Raw genomic sequence first — 17,918 nt, forward strand, 5'->3', positions numbered from 1 at the left:
ATGCTGGTAGAGGTGGAAACGGCTGTATTTCTTTTTTGCGAGAAGCATACCTTGCTGAGGGCCCTCCCAATGGCGGCGATGGTGGTCACGGCGGCAATGTCTACATTCAGGCGGCGCATGGCGAAACCTCGTTGCACAAGTTGGCGCGCAAGCGATTTGTTCGAGCCGGCCGAGGCAAGCATGGACAGGGAAGCGCAAAGAGTGGAACACGAGGAGAGGATATCATCATAACTGTGCCTGTGGGAACAGTAGTCCGTGAAATAGAGCGTGAGGATCCGGTGCTAGACGAAGAGATGGATATGCGCTTGTGGCGCGCTCAGCAGAAACAAAAGAGAAAAGAGGAACGTATGGCTGCTCTGGAGCGAAAGCAGAGGCAAGAAGAGAACGAAGAGGGTTACGAAGAAGAAGAGGAGGAGGAACAAGTCGAAGAGGAGGAGGAGGGCGATCAGGATCCTGAGCGTCGCAAGTGGCTTTTATATCCCGGACTGTCTAAGACTGACATCAAACAAACCGTCTTTCCTCGATTGCCTAAACGAACTCGGCTTCTTAAACAACCGCCTCCCACCATCCATCTCGACTTATCTCGCCCTACCCCAAAGCCAATCCTTCTTGCAACTGGAGGTATTGGTGGTTTGGGCAACCCCCACTTCACATCTAGGGCGCATCCTCGGCCCATGTTTGCTACCAAAGGTGAAGAGGCTGTTACCATGAAGATTGAGCTTGAGCTCAAGCTCCTTGCTGACGTCGGCCTCGTCGGCCTTCCTAATGCTGGAAAAAGTACCCTCCTTCGTGCCATCACAAACAGCCGTACTAGAGTGGGCAATTGGGCCTTTACAACGCTGCAGCCCAATATCGGCACGGTTGTTCTTGATAAGTATTCTGGTCGGCCAGTAATCAAGAGTTATCGCCGCTATCCTGCTCAACTGGGTCTGCCCGAAGCAGTCGACACTGAACCACGCACTCGATTCACGATTGCTGACATTCCTGGTTTGATTGAAGGTGCACATCTTGACCGTGGCCTAGGCATTGCTTTCCTACGCCATGTCGAACGCGCTGGTGTACTCGCTTTCGTCATTGATCTGTCTGCTGGTAATGCAGTCAAGGCTTTGGAGTCACTATGGCGCGAGGTTGGATTATACGCACAAATGCGTGATGAAGAAGAGGCTGATCGCGCAATCGAGTCACGCATTGACTGGGATGTCACGTCGGATATGGACGGTCCTATGAATCTACCCCCAGGTATCGCGAACGATGAAGAAGATTTCAGTTCAAAGCCAGGACTACAGATTGCTGGAAAGCCATGGTTTGTCGTTGCAACCAAGGCTGACTTGCCAGAGACACAAGAAAACTTCAAGGAATTAAAACAATACCTTGATAGTGTCACAAAAGGCGAAAAGCCGCATCCAAGCGGAGTAGCGGATGCTTGGACAAAAGACTGTGCTGTTATTCCAGTGAGCGCAATCAATGGCCAGGGCGTAGATAGAATTGTACACTGGACTGTGGGATTACTAGACGAGTAGACGAAATTTGGAGACACCTTGTATTATACCATTTGTATCAACATTTCATCCCTGATCATGATTCAAACTGTAACAACACCAAAATAACATAAAGCAATTGTGCATTGACCCATTTTTAAGCCGTTTCCATCTTCTCCTCCTCAGCCTCTACTGGCTCCGTTGCTGGCTCCTCAGGCGAGGGAAGATCCGCAACATCCACTTCCTCCTTGGTATCATCACCAGCCTCGGCCTCCTTGGCGTCTTGAACGGCCTTCTGGTTCTTCTGCGCAGCAATATTGATGAGAGGAGATGTATCGTTAAAGATGCGTAGTAGCATAGCAGATCGATCCTCCTTGGGAAGCATAAGGTTAAGGGAGTGGATGCTCTTCCAGAGGGGGAGAGCCATGCGCTCTCTAAAGTCGGGGTCTGTGCCGTCAGGCTCAACGCGGAGAACAGCGCAACCCATGCCGATATCTCTGACACGCTCACCGATCTCGTCGAAGCGCTCGTACTTGCCATCGTTGATGCGAGGAAACATCTCGATGAGAAGCTTGCGGAAGGTCTCCTTGTTGTGGAGGTGCACAACACGAGGCTCACCGACGTAACCCTGGAGGATGGGCATACCCTCAGCCTGGATACGCCATCTGCAGACATCAGCTGAGGGAGCGTCCTGCTTCATGTACATGCGGACACCACCATGAATGAACTTGATGCCACGGCCCTCGTTCTCGATAAGGATATCGCGGAGGAGTGCGCTGGTGTAATAGATAGCCTTAGCAGGCTCACCCATCTCGTTTCGGACCATGTACCGATCGTCGGGGAAGCGCTTGGAGATATGATAGAACTCCTTAATGTTCTGGACGGTGGGGTGTGAAACGTCCAGGTACTTGAAGGCCTCCTCGATAGGGCCGTTTCGGCGAGGCTTGCTGCCCTCCTGGGCCACTTGGGCAACAGGAGTAGCGGCAGCTGAGGGCTCAGTAGACTCAGTCTTGACCTTTTTAGCGGGCTGATCTTGAGCATCCTCGGTCTCGAGAGGTCGCTTGCTACCGTTAGTAGACGCATCAGCCATAGCAACATCTTCCTGCTTGTCTTCAGCCTTGGCAGGTGTAGCTTCAGCTTCAGCAGGAGCTATCTCAGATTCAGTCTTCGCCTCGGTCTCCTCCTTGGCAGGTGCCTCTTCAGCAACCCTTCTCAGCAGGAGTGACCTCAGCGGATTCTTCGGTCTTGGCGGGCTGCTTGGTCTCCTTCGACTCGTTCTCGTTCTTAGCCTTGAACTCGGACTTCTTCTCCAAGACAGTGATGAAGAAACCACCAGTGTCTTGCATGTGAGGATAAACTCTCATGCAGCGCTCAAGAGGCAGGTCAGCGCACTCAGCACCCTCAAGTCTGGGGAACATGGTCTCAACGACTCGTCCAGGGATAACACCATCGGCGCTCTCCTTGGCAAAGTCCTCGACCTCCTTCCAGGAGCTCCAGATACGGGCACTCTTATCCATGATCTTCCAGTCCTTCATTCCGGGGTATCGCTTCAGGTTGGGCAGCTCATTGCTGCAGTCGACAATCTCAACATTCGCGGGTCCACCACATCGCTCAATGGCCGAGACGACCACAGACTCGTTCTCAACAGGGTTCATACTGCAGGTAGAGAACACGACACGGCCACCAACCTTGAGAAGCTGGAGAGCGCGGACCAGAATTCGAATCTGAGTGAGGTGCAGGCCAAGAGCGCTTCCGGGTTGCCAATCCTTCCAGATGTTGGCATTCTTTCGCAGAGTCCCGTCACCGGAGCAGGGAACATCAGCCAGAATGCGATCGAACTTGAGGTAGGTTGGCTTCTTGCCATCCTTAGCAGGGAGCCTGATCGAAGGGAATTGGGTAGCATCGTGATTCGTGACGAGAAGGTTAGGGGAAGAAAGTCGCTTGAGCTGATGGACAAGCATGTGTCCGCGCTTGTAATCGGAGTCGTTGGCGACAAGCATTCCAGTAGCCCGTCCAGCGTCGCTGGGGTCGGCTTCGAGGTCGGCCTCAATCTCGTCTGTAGTCTCGGCACCAAGATCCAGGCCATCTTCCTGAGCATAAGATCGGAGAACCTTGCGCACACGAGCCTCCTCGCCCTGGTGAATCATCTCGAGCAGTTGCGCCGCCTTGCTTCCAGGAGCAGCACACATGTCAAGGACGGTCATGCCAGGGCGGAGATCCATCAGCATAGGGGGGATCATGCTGACGACTTCCTGTCGGCTGATGTTTCCAACGCTCGTCTCGGAGACCAGGAATTTCTGGAATGCGGCGAAGGGAGGGAACTTGCGAACGACGTTCTTGGGGGTAGTCATCCACCAAGCAAGCTCGTCGGGGTACCAGGGCACAGGCTGGGGAGGTTCAACAGGTCGGCCATCTTGATGCTCGATCTTGACGATCTCGGGGATATATCTGGTCTGGAGAAGGCTCTTGACAAGAAGGGCGTGACTGAAAGCGCATTGAGGTTAGCAGACAGATTTCGCGTTACGCGAGCGATTGCGATAGAACATACCCTTTAGAGCCGCAGAACCTGAAGCTGTTAGGAAGCTCACGTCTGAGAGCCTCCCAGTAGGCATTCTTCTCCTCTTCAGGCAGCTGAAGGAGGGTATCATAGAAGCGCTGGAGCTTCTCGTTCTCCTTGGGAATGGCAGGATAATCTCTCCAGCCACCTCTATCCTGGTTACCACCACCTCGGCCGCCACCGCCTCCTCTTCTGTTCTTTCCCTATGGTAATGTCAGTATAGGTCGCAATTGGGATGTTGCGTCAAGTGTATGCGCACCCTGAAGCTCTTTTTGCCCATTGTCGCAAATGTCTTGAAGTGGTTGAATCGAGAAAACATTCAATGCGACAAAAAATTTGGACTAAAAAAAGGCCCCGCCACTTTTTAGCATGTGCGACGCTAAAAGCATGCAAGGTTTATAGTGGGTTTATGATAGCTTCACTAGGAAAAGTGAGAACAATAGAAATGTTAACTTCATATTTTGGACGGAAAAGTATTATATGAATTTAGGAAACGCTTGACCGTACGAGTAATAACATTTCTGTAGTGTCTTCTGGTGTTGTCTGCTCAGTTCCAATTAAATGCATATTTGCAAGCGATCTGGTCATGATAACCATTATGGAACGAAGGGGTAAAGATTATGAAACAACATCTTTTTCTAGACATCGTTTTTGCATATTTGTTTAGTCACTCTCTGACAATTTCATAAGATCCTGTGGTAATTGCCCCAGAAAGCTGCTTCAGACTATCAGCACCGTGACTGAAGACCATGATGACAGAGCCTCAATGACTGTTTTGAAATTTGTCGGTCTATCCACATTCACTTAACCAAACGCAGTTAAATACGAGGAATAGGTGCTATAATGGATCCAGCGGAGATGTAGTGAGTAAAGTATTTGATATGAATGTTTATTAAACCCAGCTCGATGGTTGGTTACAAGCCGAAATCGGCACTCATGCTGACCCGACCTTGTCGTTCTAGGGGATTCATAGTGATATTTGGTTAGAGCTTGACAATAATTGTCAACTATGACTCCGACAACCGCTTAGAGCCTCATCATTTTTTTAGACCTACGTCTTGGCTGAAGAGGTATCTTCGGGTCGCATTTCAAAGGTATTAAATGGCTTCGGCCTCTTCATTTCACCCTTGATTCCAATCTGCCACCGCTGTATGCAGAACTAAATGCCGTCACCATTATGAGCGATGCATACCAATGGTCCCGGCGACCAAATGGACGACCAGAAGCTTGCGATCCATGTCGTGCACGCAAAGTCGCGTGTGATCACAGACGACCCATTTGTATGCGATGCCAGAGAAGAGGAGACAATTGTGGCTACACAGCATCATCACCAGCATCACGAGTCAAAGCTTCGATTCAGTCTAGTCCAGGTCTCTCACCACAACCTGCCAAGCCGATGACACGAGACTACGCATTCAGTCCAGGCTACCTTGGTTTTACAAGCTACAACTCGGTCTTCCAAGGAGCTCGAGAGAGTCTATCTGTTTCTGACACAGGCTCTGAATTTCCCAGCCCAGAGGTACCAAGTCCTGGAAGCGATGATGTTTGTTTACGCAGCTTGCCTTTGCCAACACAGCAAATGTGCCTTGTTGTACTACAGTATCTTCCGGGACGACCAGAAGCACATATGATATTCCACGACGAACCTGGTCCTGAGAATACCACGAGTTGGTCTCATACGGCTGTATCAAGAATCATTAAATCTCTGCGGCAACTTTTTCAAAGCTTTGAGGGCAGTGAATGCTTCGATGAGCAGGTTGCTGATGTGCTGTGCCGCAACACTTCAAAGCCTGTTAACGATACCTTCGATAGGTTTGATGACTGGGTAGACCAGTTCTGTGGGCCAAACATCCGATGGGAATCGATCGGGCTTCTGTGGGCTCATCTTGAAGGTCTTTCCGATGCAATATCAACCCTGAAACATCGTCAGCTTCAATGGGTTCAAGGCAAGCGATCATCTGTTCTCTCGCACGATCACATACACTATTGCATTGAGATCGCGCGCCATTTCACAGCTGGCAACGATATGCTCCTTGATCTCTGTCGACGACATGCAGCTCTTGGAACTCTGGTTTATGGCGATGCTAGTAAGTTCTCTATCAAGTCTAGTATCATTATACTAACTCTTTAGGCCCTGTATACTGGAACTCACACAGTCTGTGTGTCTCCATGCTTCTATTCATGGGCCTTCATGCTTCGGGAGAGGCATCGAGGCCACAAATACAGCCCCAAAAGCCTTCGTTTTGTGTCGAGCATAAGCGTCTACTGTATAGCTACATCTTTGCAAATGACAAATCCGAGGTCTCCTTTACTGGTAGGCCACCACTTCTAAGTCGTCGCTATTGCTCATCAGTGCCGCCCTTGGATTTGCCAGATAGCTGTATGGTATCTGAGGACACGCTGGTAGAAGAGTTCAACGCTCTGGATGACAGGGGCTGGAACACAAATGGTGAGATCTCCAGCAACAGTTACATACGGGCTCGCTACTTGATGTCGTATGTCTTTGACGAGGTGATAGAAGTGGCACTTGGCAACGATGCCCATGTCACGCTTGGATATCTTCAGTAAGTTATCCGGTGTGTTAATATTTGACATATACTAATACCATGAAGAAATATCAAAGTCCGAGTGACACAAACGTTTCTCGACATGCCTTCGCATTTGATTTTCAAGTTCGAAGATTTAGATGATCCACATCTTGACATAAATATTCTTTATCTGAGAATATTGCTTCATCTCGCTCATCGAAAAGATGTCTTTGTGGTCGAGAGATTACTTCTTACTCATGGGGCCATTGATGATGGCTCTTTACTTGCAACTAGTTTTGATTTAGTCAAAGTAACGGTCATTCTCTGGGTACATAAGAATCGATTTGCGCCTATGCGGCGGAACTTTGAATGGCTTGTAAGTATCATCATGTCCCAATAGATATTCATTCTGATTTTATGAATAGCTGGTAGCGTACGGAGCACTAGGAGGAGGTATTCTCTGTCAAGAGCTACTTCGACCAACCTTCCTCGGAGTTCATCCCTTGAATCCTACTCTTTCACGGTCGAATATCGTTCAACAACTGAGCTTGCTCGTTGCTTTCTTGAACTGGGTCGGTCCCAGCTCGCCAAACAGAGTTGTTTGTGGAGACTGCGAAGCAATCATTCAGCGTGTGCTTGATGAGCATTTGAACTCGGAACCAACTGGCAATACAAACCTGGTACCGTTAGGTATAGGGGTTCCCCAGTCTTTAACATTCGGGTTTGAGTTGCTGAATACATTTGAGTGGCTCCAGAATCGTATGTAGAGCGGCACATCTTGACGTGTTGGAACAATCATGAGATAGAGTCTTGGTTCAACGAGCCTCTGACAGTTCAGATACATTGATGGGTTGTGTTCCGTCGGTGCTCATTATGGGTAGAAGTTTGGGTATATTCATATTACTCCTTGCAGGAGACGGTCTATCTGCGTTTATACATAATGTTTCATGACTAGTAACTCGCTAGCTGAAACAAACACAATGCCTCTAGGGCTGGAATCATAACACAACGTTGACTGGCAGGAGATTCTCCTACATCATCAAACCGCCAAAGAGGGCAGCAATAGCACCGCTCATAAGACCCCATTGGATCTGTCCTCGAGCCTCGATACCAGCGTTACCGCTTTCTGTTGCTGAAGCGCTGGCAGCAGTTCCGCTCTCTGTAGCAGTGGCGGTAGCGGTACCTGAGGCAGAACCTGAGGCGCTTCCTGTCTCAGCGGCGCCAAGCTTGCCGCCACCGGTAGACTTGGGAGCAGAGCTATCTTCAGAGTCGGCAGCAGCCTTGGCGTAGTTGTCGAAGCTCTTAGCACCGCTGGTACTAATGTTTTGTTAGTATATGTAATGTTGGTTACAAGATAGTGCAACTTACGGGGCATTAATCGCTCCCACCATACCACCTCCATTGCAGTGACCCTGGACAGCGCAGTAGTACCAGATGGGATCCTCGGACTTCACCTCGATGGTGAAGACCTTATCGCTGACCTTGGTCTTGACATTCTGGTCGCCGCTGAAGAAGGCAGTGCTGTTGATGGGCTCACAGGGCTTGGCGAAGCTGCTCTGGGCGACGGAGTGGAAGCCTTCATAGAAGTGGAACTCGACAGTATCGCCAACCTTGGCTGAGGTCTGAGCAGGAGTGAAGTTGAGACCGTTCTCTCCGACCTTGACGACGTGGACGGCAGCAGAGACGGTGCTGGCGGAAAGGGCCAAAAGCTTGATGGGAGAGGCGTGCATTTTGGTGGTGGTGGTGGTGGTAGTGGTGATATGTGGATGGGTGTAGTGGAAGTGTTTTGTTTGTATGGATTGGATGTTTGTTGTGTTTACAAGTGTGAGTGTGCAAGTGTTTGTTGACGAGACAATCTCATCTTTGGTAGTTCATCCCTCCTCTTTATAGTCATCCCAATTGATGCCAATTATATGAAGTCGAGTTAAACTTCGTCCCCTGTCGGCCTCGCTGTAGGGTCCTCTAGGGTCATCTAGGGTCGTCTGCTAACCTCAAACCAGGATGAAGCAAAGGGGCGGCCGCCCTACCCCAAACATTTAGCAGGACAACAAACAGTGAGACTGAGACACAGCCACTCGGCATATGCATAGCAGATCCAGGTGCTGTGCTAGGTTTCCAGCGACTCCGTACCGTCGCGGACAGTTTGATACCCCCGAACCAGACCTGAAATGAATTGGTTTCGTTTAGTGTTTTCTGTTTGACCCTTGTCCTCGAAACTCTCTGAGCGCTAGATCAAACCGGGTCCCAGACCGAGCCGAGACTCCCTGTGTAGCAAGCCATGTTGAAGCGTCTCGATATTTGACTTTGCACCGGCAATTTGGTGCCGTACTGAGCGCGCACTCTGAAGCGCCTTGGCTTACACGTTTCACTTGTGCGCCAATGGAGGTAAGCCACTGCCGTGATATCCAGCATTGTATTGGGCATTGAATGAGGCTACAAGTATGCTGACGTTGAAATGTATTCATAGATCACTGTAAGCCTTGAGGTACGGAATATTTGGCCCGAATTGTTAATTGTGTATAACGTTAAGCGCTGGCCATTTTGGTTCATCGAGTCGAATACGAATCCCACATTCTCACCGATTTTAAGACAAGCATATTCGTAATTCAGATCTGAACGGTCGAACTACCGAAGCTAGCACCCCAGGCATCCCTAGCCCTCGGTTCGCCTGATATAATACGGTTAATGCTATTGATGTTGTCGAAGGGCGAGGCCTCCGAGAAGGTATGCATTCTCTCGTGTCAGACTCAGGATATGTCACCGTAGTTTGGCGACATTGTAAGTTTGTGACTGTGGTGATGCGGATGCGAGTCTTGTTTGGCCCTTGGCTCGAAACGGCTGGCAACATCTCGACTAGTACAAACACAAAGGAAGGACTCGAAACATCGAATGGTGTAGGGGGGATGATTCTCAAACTCCAGTAGCATGTCACTGCAGCTTCTCCGATAGCATGTTGTCTTAACACAATATTGCTCTGGGATGTTGCTCATCTGTGCGGCACAACAATGTCATGCCAATTTACATAATGGACGCCGAGGTCTGCGAAAATACTACTACAGCTTTCTTGGGTGCAAGTTTCGGTTAAGGCTGTCCGAAGCTTCAGGTAGTACTGTCGTCAGATACCTCGCGTTCTATGATGTTGACCGAGGTCTTACCCTAAAGACATCATTATCAATCACTACGCGGTTGGCATATTTAGGTCTACTGCGATCCTCGGGCATGAACACTCGATGTGGAAGCTATAGGAATTATACTTCACGCTTGCCATCGCTTGTCATCGTAGAGCACGTGGTGAGCATCGCGAGTCTTTAGAGAAATACTTGATCTTACGGACCTGCGCCACGATCGACACGTAGGTCTTGAGGTTTGTAATGTGTTAGTAAATCTTAGCTAAGTTGTTACCACTGGCGCGGTTCAAGTTTCTCGAACAATCATGGTCGGCGGATACTTTATTCAACGAAATCGTAGGCTTAAATGCCCTATTGAGGTAATCGCCAAGGTCAACTTGAACTCAAAGGAGATGAAGCTCTCCACACGCAGCCGAGCTGTCACTGCTGTGCACCTTCCGAAATGTTAGCCTCACAGAGCAGCTACCTAGGCAGCAGTCACGTGCAGATGCCCATAGCTCCCGTTGGCCTAGCAACTGAGGCAGTCAACGGCGCACGGGCCTTCCTAAAAACTCCTCTATATTAATCTCTCGCTGCCTCTCTTCTTCTGCTTTTCTTTTCCTTTCTTCTTCATACTTACCTTGCTTGGAGTTTCCTCGCTCAAGAATGAGGAACCTCAGTGTGTGACGGCCTGCATTGCACATCGCGGAGTCGTCCGCACTTCATTGTCCTTCGGGGCCATGAGAGGCGTAATTTTTGATTTATAACCATCTTTCATTGTGTGCTCGGCTTGATGCTGGGTCATGAGGAAGGAATTGCATAGCTAGGAACGTTAACTGTTCCTCGGTGCTGCGAGAGTTATGTGTTAGTGATGGCAGGAAAACAGGCTGTTGGCAAATTGCGGGGACACGCTTTTGCGCGCGGAACGTAAATCATCGAGCCAAGCATGCAAATACCATTACTCATGTCACGAATCGATGATGGATGTTAAGCTCAATGGAAGTTTGTGTTTATATTAACTCAAATCGTAATCCTACATTCCGTCGTGATAGTCCCAAATAATTACATTCCTCCTCAACTCCCGAAGTTATCGTGATATCGTTGTGATTGTTTACTGTTTCTTCCACTGTCCAGCGTTCTCGACACCCTTGGAGATGCTGTCGAGCCCGCCCTGGACTCCAGTGCCAAGGTTGCCGATTCCATCGCCGAGAGGGCGGCCAGCGTCGCCAGTCGCGGAGGTGACAGTGTCGCCTAGACCACGAGTTGCGGCTCCAGTAACGTTGCCGACTGTGCGGCCGAGACCACCGACGGTGTTGCCAACGGTGCTAGTGAGGAAGTTGAGACCTCCTCCAACGGTCTCGCCAACGTTGCCGGCGGGGTTGTTGTTCTTGTTGTTGTTGTTCATGATGATGGTCGGTGGGTGGTGGTGTTGGATATAGTTTTGGTAGTGTGGTGCTTGTGTCTTAAGATTTGTTTTGAGGCTTGAGATCTTGTAGATTGCAGATGAACAACTCTAGAATTAGTGGAAAGAAGCCTCTCTTAAATGTATCTCCCCTTCTCATCGGAATCTCAACAATATCTTGTCCTGTAAATCATCAGCCAGGTTACATCACCAAATGACGTCAAACACAGGGTATCCTTCAAAGTCGGCCGGGTTCATTGGATGAACATCTAACCACCAGCCACACAGCCATCCCTCCCGTACCTCTAAAATGACGTCCCTCGACACATAATTACGCATTCCGGTGTTTGAGACGCATGCAGAGGTGTCCCTCATCAGTGATGTTATAGGGCAGAAGAGCATTACTAGCAGGCATGTCCCGACAATTGCCATGGTGAGTTTATGTCATGTTCTGGACCTTTGGACCCTTGAATGGCCGGAGAGATGCCCTTTGTGGCGCATTTGTCCGTTAGCTGTCAGACTGTGAGGCTGTGACTGGTCGAGCAAGAGAATCCGCGACTTATATCGTGCAGGTTTCGATGCGCACCTTGAGATCTCTGTGCGATGCGAGATGTTGAGTTGCATCGTCATGGCGACAAGATCTTGGAAGGCCATGACGTCGGACGCGCACGCAGGAGCACCAGGTGAATAGATGTGCAAATGTCATAGGAAGATGTGGAAAAATCAACATGGGCATGATCATCATGCCCGGCTTTTAGTTATGCTGCTCTAATAAAACTCAACTGAACCAAGGAATGCGCTACCTAACCAATGTTGAACTCGTCTGCCGCGGAATTCATCAGCATCATACTCTTCTTCCTGATAATGTTCTGGTTTTGCCTCTCATCTCCAGCTGCCTGTTCTGTATTCTTCTCGGCACCCTTATTCGTCCGCTTCTTAGTCTTCCTCTCCACACCTGCGCCGATGCCGCCAGGTGCCTCTCTCAGGCCGTAGCTCTTTGCCGTGTGTCCCAAGTGTAATTCTGAAATGTCGAAGTGCTTTCTCTCCTCCTTGGTATGCGTAGCATATGCCCTGATGTGGGACTTGAAGCCGTTTCGAGCAAGCTCTAGTCGCTTGGTGTCTGTCAGGAGACGTTGCTCGATGTGCAGCTGAAGGGCCTCCGCCTTGTCGTGGAAAGACTGTCCATCCTCCGGTTTCGCAGACGTCTCGACCGGGAATTCGAGTTTCGTCATCATTCCCTTCTGGAGAATAGAGTCGTAGGATTGCGGTGTTGGTGGTGTTGACGCTTTTAGGAGTTCGATGTATCCTTCTTCGGTTCCGGGGAGCAGGAATAATAAAGCATCACCGGGTCGACCAGCACGAGCAGTGCGACCAACACGATGGATATGATCGGCGAAACTGAACGCAGGGTCGTACTCGATGACCAGATCGACCGACGGAATATCAAGACCACGCGAGGAAACATCGGTGGTGATCAGAAGAGATGGAGACTTGCAAGCTGAGAACGATCGCAATGTAGCTGTACGAATGGGCTGCGACAAAGATCCGTGCATCCTGTGCAGAACAACCTCGGGACTTGCTGGTGAAGTGATGTATGCTGCTTTTGCCACTGTCTTCGAAACCGACTCTGCATCCTTGGAGCCTGCAACAGGTGCCTCATTATTGTTGGGGTCTCGCAACAGTTCGTAGTGGAAGTCGACAGAGTCGGCACATGATATGAAGATAATGGCCTTCATGGTCTTCCCACGCCGAGAGAATGTTGCCTTGAGGTACGAGATGAGAGTGACGAGTCGTAGCTTGGCCGGGACAACAGAGTAGTACTGGTGAAGCTGTGCGGGCGCCTTCATTTCCGTCTTTTCCACATCCAGCTCCACCTCCTCCTTCTTTGCTGCCAGGAATGTCGCATCCGCCAAACTCATCTCTCCCAGCTTCTGTACGTTCATCTTCATTGTCGCTGAGCACAGCACTGTAACTCTTCGTTCGGGTAGGGCCGTGAGCGGTGTTCCATCGGGTAGTTTGTCGGATACGTCAACTGCCTTGATAGCCGTGATAACCTTCTTCAAGTCATCCTCGAAACCCAAATCCATAAGTCGATCACCTTCATCGAGAATCAACCATCGAACCGTGCTGAGGCTAAGCGCTTTTGTATTGTCGATATGATCAGCAAGTCGTCCAGGAGTAGCGACCAAAAAGTTGACACCCTTTCGTATGCGAGCCTTTTCCGCCTTCTTAGATTCTCCTCCGGTAATTGCTGTTGAGACGAGCCATGGGAACGGTCGGATGAGCTTCTCCAGAACTGTGTGAACCTGTTTTGCAAGTTCGCGAGTAGGCGCAACGATAATGGCAAAAGCACCAGAATCTCGATGAATCTGAGCCTTCCCCTTTTCGCTGAGAAGTAGAACACGATGTAAAATAGGTAACAGGTATGCCAAAGTCTTTCCAGAACCAGTTTCGGCTTGCACAAAGGCATCGGAGCTACTCGTTAACATGTGCGGAATCACCTTGTTCTGAATAGCCGTGGGTCGCTCCAGGTTCATCTTGCCAAGCTCATCAACAAGTCGGGCAGATATCGTCAATGTACCAAAGTTCGCAACATCTGATAGAGGCGCATTGGTCGCTTCGGGAGCTGTCCATTCTTCTTGCTTCTCCTCTCCCTCTGTCGTCTGTGCGGGGTTGAATGAGAAGAGTCGTGAGATGACTTGTCTAGATTTGCGATCTGAGTGCTGGTTGCGAGGTTGGCCTGAACCTTCGTGGCCATCGTTGTCAGTGAACCTTGGTCGCGAACCATGTCTGTTGAATGATTTGTAATCGAATGAATGATCTCCTCCTCCATCATCTGTTCTTTGGCGTTTTGACGACCTGCCCTCATCGAATCCATCTCCGGAAGGCTTGGGTTGCGTTGTCTTCCCAGAAGCTAACCTTGCCGACTTCTCTGCCTGCTTCCTGTCACGCCATCGACCGCCCTTAAACTTGACCTGGGGCTTAATTGGACCTGAACCCAGGTCAAAATTCAGAAGCATTCCATCGTCAGCCATGATTGCGATGTTGGTGTTGCTATAGAGGTTTCACATGGGCCATAAGATATTCTCGATACAATGCGCAAGAAAAAATAAAGAGTGGAGTATCTTATCTTATCTGGTTTCTATCGATAAGCATTGTGGATGCGGTCCTGACTCTCAGATCTCAGAAGCTCTGCCCTGGCTTCATAGTTACAGGTTGACAGGGCGAGCCAAAAAAACATAAAGAAGCTCCTTCGTAAATCCAAAGCAAGGCTGTCATGACGGAAACTGAAAACTGTCTCGTGACCACCAATATCGGGAATCTAAACGTTTCAGGGCACTCTGGGCGATGCACATCGAAAAGTCCCGGGCCTTCGCTGTCAAATGACCGACAGCCCCTTGAGTCATCTCAAATTCCCCGAGATTCCTTAAGAGGAAGAGATCGATACGAGATCACGCAGAAAGTTTAATGAGGCACGACGAGGCATATTCTCGATCCCGCAGAATCGCGAATTCTGTCCGCGTAAGCAAAGGGAGGCCTTGCGAATGCCAATACTGCAACGGTCCTACTCCTTCATGTGATACGCATCGCAATCTTAATATACGGAAGCATAAACCCTTCAGTAAATCAGTGCTACGTCAGGTATGCGCAAACCGTGGGGCATTGAGGGTTGTAGTTACACGTCAACTACGAATGCCATAGACCTGACTTGCCTATGTATGTCATTGAGGATAGTTCGGAGTAAAACATCCCCTTTCCATAAGCCGCTCGTAACTTTGCTCCGTCGTGCCGGAGGTGATCAGCATTTTGCATCCCGCCCCGGAGACGGTCACAGATTGATAAGCGATAGCCTATTGATAGCCAGGCGAACCATCAAATAGCACTACAGTCTCCAAATCTCCAAATCGCTAACTCGAGGACGGATATTCATGGACTTAAAGCGAAAATGCCGGGCATGTGCTTACACCCGATCGGACTCGGCTATTAACCCGTCACCTTAACAAGCGAAAAGCCAGGGGGTTTTCAGCCATAATCCATAGTGATCCGTGGCATCCGTTGTAAACGGGTATTTTTCGTTGATAGTGATCCTGTGACGGACCAAAATTGCAGCCCTGTGGCAGGACAGTTCTGCCACTCCTCCATAGTCCTGACTTTCGATGGTTGGGGAACATGTCTGGGACGGAACTCTGTATCATAGGTCAGTGTGATTATTGATGAATATTTATAATTATTTGAAGAATCTATGTCCTTTTATGGTAGCCCTTATGACTATATGCTTCTATGACAGGTAGTCTCTTGTGACGATATTTCCAAGTGAAGCAAAACCAGAGCTTGATCTGTCTTTCACATTTCTCATGAGGCTGGGACTGACTGGATGCTCGCTGACGTTGCCACACTACAATGACTGGTCATCATGAACAAAATGCTTGTTGTTCTGACAGAGAGGCTGTGGCTAGGGCAAACGGAACCCTGACGGAGTTGCGCTACTTGCCCCGGCAGAGAATCCGGTGAGACTTTGGGGCGTAAGTAGGTACAATACAGTACTTTTGGTGCCTTTCTTGAAGGGTGCTGTGCGTTTCACTCTGTTGCAACACTGTAGCAGCTGACAGCTGGTATTTTCACACAGCCTGGTTGAGCTTACAAGCTTTCGCCACACCTTGTGTAGACTCCAGCAAACTCAATTTCGTGATGTTTCTTCGTGGTGTAATGGCACTAATTCATGAACCAAATTTTCAACAATATCTATAACCGAGGATATGGCCAAATTTTTACGTTTGATATCAGTAATTCCATTATCATGAATGGTTCTTTGCTGAGATCCACCTTCACAATGCCCTGTCCGTCAACACAAAGATAGAAGTTATTAAGCTGAACAAAACTGAAATACCCTTGTTAGAAGGCCCCTCAGGGAGCAAGAAAACCTCTGACGTTGAACTAGGGCGTCAAAATAAACGGGTCTAAAGTCCAAACAAAATATACTAAGTTTACCTAAGTATTTTTATCATTTAGAAAAGAGGTTCTAAGTTTTCTTGCTTCCCCTTGGAAGGCTAGAACTTAGACAAGTGTCCTCTGGCGGGACATCTGGCAGCGACCCGACAGGCTGGACGTGGAGTTCCGGGTTCTCCCACGAAGTCTCAACGCTAACGGGAGAAGAGGGACTTCGACCAATAGAAGCTCATTAGACCAACGTCTAAGACAGGGAGGGCTGGACAAAAAGCACCGGTTTGTTCTCGCCCTGGCCACCATTAGAGATCGAAGAGTTGGTGGCTGATTAGTCAATGACTCTCGAGACCCTTGGCCCTGGCTGTTGACGAGGTCGATGATGGAAGCATGTTCTGAATTATGGTCTAGAAAACGGTTCCGCTCCTCGCTAAAATCGTCACTTACGGTCAGACCAAGGGTCGCGTGCGAAGAAGGGTCCGTCAATGCGGATGCACTTTTTTAATAAAACAGCAGAAACTAAGAACATGCTGCATACGAAAATATGTATGTGGTTCAGTCATGGATGATATGATTTGTGTTTTCTGATGATCCTCCACAGAAAAAGCAATTGATGAGATCGACAAATAAAAAAAAGACCACTATAAAAAGCAAGGAAGAAAAAACCTTCATGACCGGGCGAGAGGGAGTTTCCAAAATTCGATGAAAGCTGATTGGTCGAGCCGAGCCAATATAAAGCTCTTCCAACGGGTTCTCCAAACGCCAGGACCAAGTGGTCTTGCTTCTCGCTGCGCTGAATGTTCTGCTCATAGATGGATACATTATGCGAGCGGTGGGAATTCAAGCATCTATGGTTTCTAGGATCAATGATCGGTGTGAATGCGCGTGTAATAGACTAAGCAGTATGAATCCGTTGCCACATGCATTAGATCCCCCCGCAAACAAATGGTTGCATTCTTTCTGTCTGTCACTCACTTGTTCACCTGAAGCTCAACTCGTCACCTGGAAGCTTTGCCTCCGGAGGTTCTAGGGAGCTTCAGTGAGTAAGAGAAAAAGAGACGGGATGGAGATAACTTTGTTTACAGGCCCCAAGGCCCAAGCCTTGAGTCATTCCAGAACCTGCTTCTGTCTCCGACGGAGTCCAGGCACCCACAAGCTGGAAGAGCACGCTTTAACCCCTGTCGACACCCACAGAAGAGCCACTGCGGAGTCTGCATAGGCCGCATCCAACAACGACCCGAACTCCGCGCCCCGACAAGGCCGCTATGGCCGCGCAGTCATCATCGATAGGTACTTGCAGTTACAGAGGTGTCGAAGTACTTTGTAGCGATAACAGACCGTGGAAGGAAGCTCCTTCAGTGGATAATTGACCGTAACAAGCTCCATTATGAGGGCTCCAGCGAGGGTTTCCCCACACTGACTCTTGTAAGCTGCCTCTTGACGCATACATTTTTCTACGTAACTTGGCAACTTTGACAGTAAAAGTGTCGCCAAGGTATCCACTCCACTGCACCTCAGGCAAAGAGAAAAAAAGGCAGCCACTCCCCCGACCCTAAGGCTCGGGTCCATGTCGAATATTCACCCTCGTCTTCCATCCCATCCATCCTAACACCCGAGGACAAGACAACCAACCCCAGACGACTTAATTTTTTCTCGTCTATTTTTTCGATCTGATCTCTTTTCATTTCTTCACATCTTTCCTCCCCCTTCATAATTACTCTATCAATCTGGTCTGCGCGTTTGTTTGACGGCGTCCTTGCTGTCAAATGAACCTGCAATTGATATTTCCTCTTTTTTTCTAATGTAAGTGCCACCTCGAACTCCATTGTCGCGTTTCGTTGGTCCACCACACACCACTGTTCCTCCACGCCTCCCCAGATCGCATGGCCCGACACATATCTCATA

The 17,918-nt window shown here is 49.2% G+C and overlaps 9 protein-coding genes across 10 annotated transcripts in view; 3 read left to right on the forward strand and 6 right to left on the reverse strand.

Annotated features, from left to right (window-relative positions):
* Positions 1–1,674, forward strand: FOXG_19792 (GTP-binding protein). Its single transcript, XM_018400061.1, has one exon. The coding sequence runs from the start codon at positions 294–296 to the stop codon at positions 1,518–1,520; it is 1,227 nt and encodes a 408-aa protein (XP_018245001.1). The 5' UTR covers positions 1–293; the 3' UTR covers positions 1,521–1,674.
* FOXG_08313 (methyltransferase) lies at positions 1,636–2,568 on the reverse strand (the record flags this gene model as incomplete). The annotated part of the gene is made up of 1 exon (XM_018387183.1): positions 1,636–2,568. One exon carries the CDS (start codon positions 2,566–2,568, stop codon positions 1,636–1,638), a length of 933 nt encoding a protein of 310 aa, XP_018245002.1.
* A 109-nt stretch (positions 2,569–2,677) lies between these two features.
* FOXG_08314 (methyltransferase) lies at positions 2,678–4,354 on the reverse strand (the record flags this gene model as incomplete). The annotated part of the gene is made up of 3 exons (XM_018387184.1): positions 2,678–3,962; positions 4,027–4,238; positions 4,295–4,354. 3 exons carry the CDS (start codon positions 4,352–4,354, stop codon positions 2,678–2,680), a joined length of 1,557 nt encoding a protein of 518 aa, XP_018245003.1.
* Positions 4,355–5,027: 673 nt separating this feature from the next.
* On the forward strand, positions 5,028–8,486 carry FOXG_08315 (uncharacterized protein). 2 transcript variants are annotated; one of them, XM_018387186.1, is made up of 5 exons: positions 5,028–6,122; positions 6,167–6,349; positions 6,410–6,599; positions 6,648–6,939; positions 6,989–8,486. In XM_018387186.1, the coding sequence occupies exons 1-5, from the start codon at positions 5,213–5,215 to the stop codon at positions 7,328–7,330; spliced, it is 1,917 nt and encodes a 638-aa protein (XP_018245005.1). In that variant the 5' UTR covers positions 5,028–5,212; the 3' UTR covers positions 7,331–8,486. The 2 variants fall into 2 exon arrangements, with proteins under 2 accessions (XP_018245005.1, XP_018245004.1); XM_018387185.1 differs by having other exon boundaries at positions 6,167–6,599.
* FOXG_08316 (uncharacterized protein) lies at positions 7,089–8,602 on the reverse strand. Its single transcript, XM_018387187.1, has 2 exons — positions 7,932–8,602; positions 7,089–7,880 (listed from the first exon to the last, which is right to left on the reverse strand). Exons 1-2 carry the CDS (start codon positions 8,291–8,293, stop codon positions 7,595–7,597), a joined length of 648 nt encoding a protein of 215 aa, XP_018245006.1. The 5' UTR covers positions 8,294–8,602; the 3' UTR covers positions 7,089–7,594.
* Positions 8,603–8,795: 193 nt separating this feature from the next.
* On the reverse strand, positions 8,796–8,975 carry FOXG_19793 (uncharacterized protein; the record flags this gene model as incomplete). Its single annotated transcript, XM_018400062.1, has 1 exon — positions 8,796–8,975. One exon carries the CDS (start codon positions 8,973–8,975, stop codon positions 8,796–8,798), a length of 180 nt encoding a protein of 59 aa, XP_018245007.1.
* Positions 8,976–10,651: 1,676 nt separating this feature from the next.
* On the reverse strand, positions 10,652–11,498 carry FOXG_08317 (uncharacterized protein). The gene is made up of 2 exons (XM_018387188.1): positions 11,376–11,498; positions 10,652–11,255 (listed from the first exon to the last, which is right to left on the reverse strand). Exon 2 carries the CDS (start codon positions 11,073–11,075, stop codon positions 10,782–10,784), a length of 294 nt encoding a protein of 97 aa, XP_018245008.1. The 5' UTR covers positions 11,076–11,255; positions 11,376–11,498; the 3' UTR covers positions 10,652–10,781.
* A 250-nt stretch (positions 11,499–11,748) lies between these two features.
* FOXG_08318 (ATP-dependent RNA helicase DBP7) lies at positions 11,749–15,264 on the reverse strand. The gene has a single exon (XM_018387189.1). It carries the CDS (start codon positions 14,105–14,107, stop codon positions 11,876–11,878), a length of 2,232 nt encoding a protein of 743 aa, XP_018245009.1. The 5' UTR covers positions 14,108–15,264; the 3' UTR covers positions 11,749–11,875.
* Positions 15,265–17,278: 2,014 nt separating this feature from the next.
* The window catches only part of FOXG_08319 (uncharacterized protein), a gene marked incomplete at both ends in the record, with an annotated part of 4,550 nt that continues 3,910 nt past the window's right edge, over positions 17,279–17,918 (forward strand). The window contains 3 exons of the mRNA XM_018387190.1: positions 17,279–17,303; positions 17,350–17,438; positions 17,499–17,576. Of these exons, the coding sequence (XP_018245010.1) occupies positions 17,279–17,303; positions 17,350–17,438; positions 17,499–17,576 (192 nt within the window). The remainder of the gene's footprint in view (positions 17,304–17,349; positions 17,439–17,498; positions 17,577–17,918) is intronic.

This window comes from Fusarium oxysporum, chromosome 2 (genome assembly GCF_000149955.1).
Source record: "Fusarium oxysporum f. sp. lycopersici 4287 chromosome 2, whole genome shotgun sequence".
Taxonomy (NCBI): Eukaryota; Fungi; Ascomycota; class Sordariomycetes; order Hypocreales; family Nectriaceae; genus Fusarium; species Fusarium oxysporum.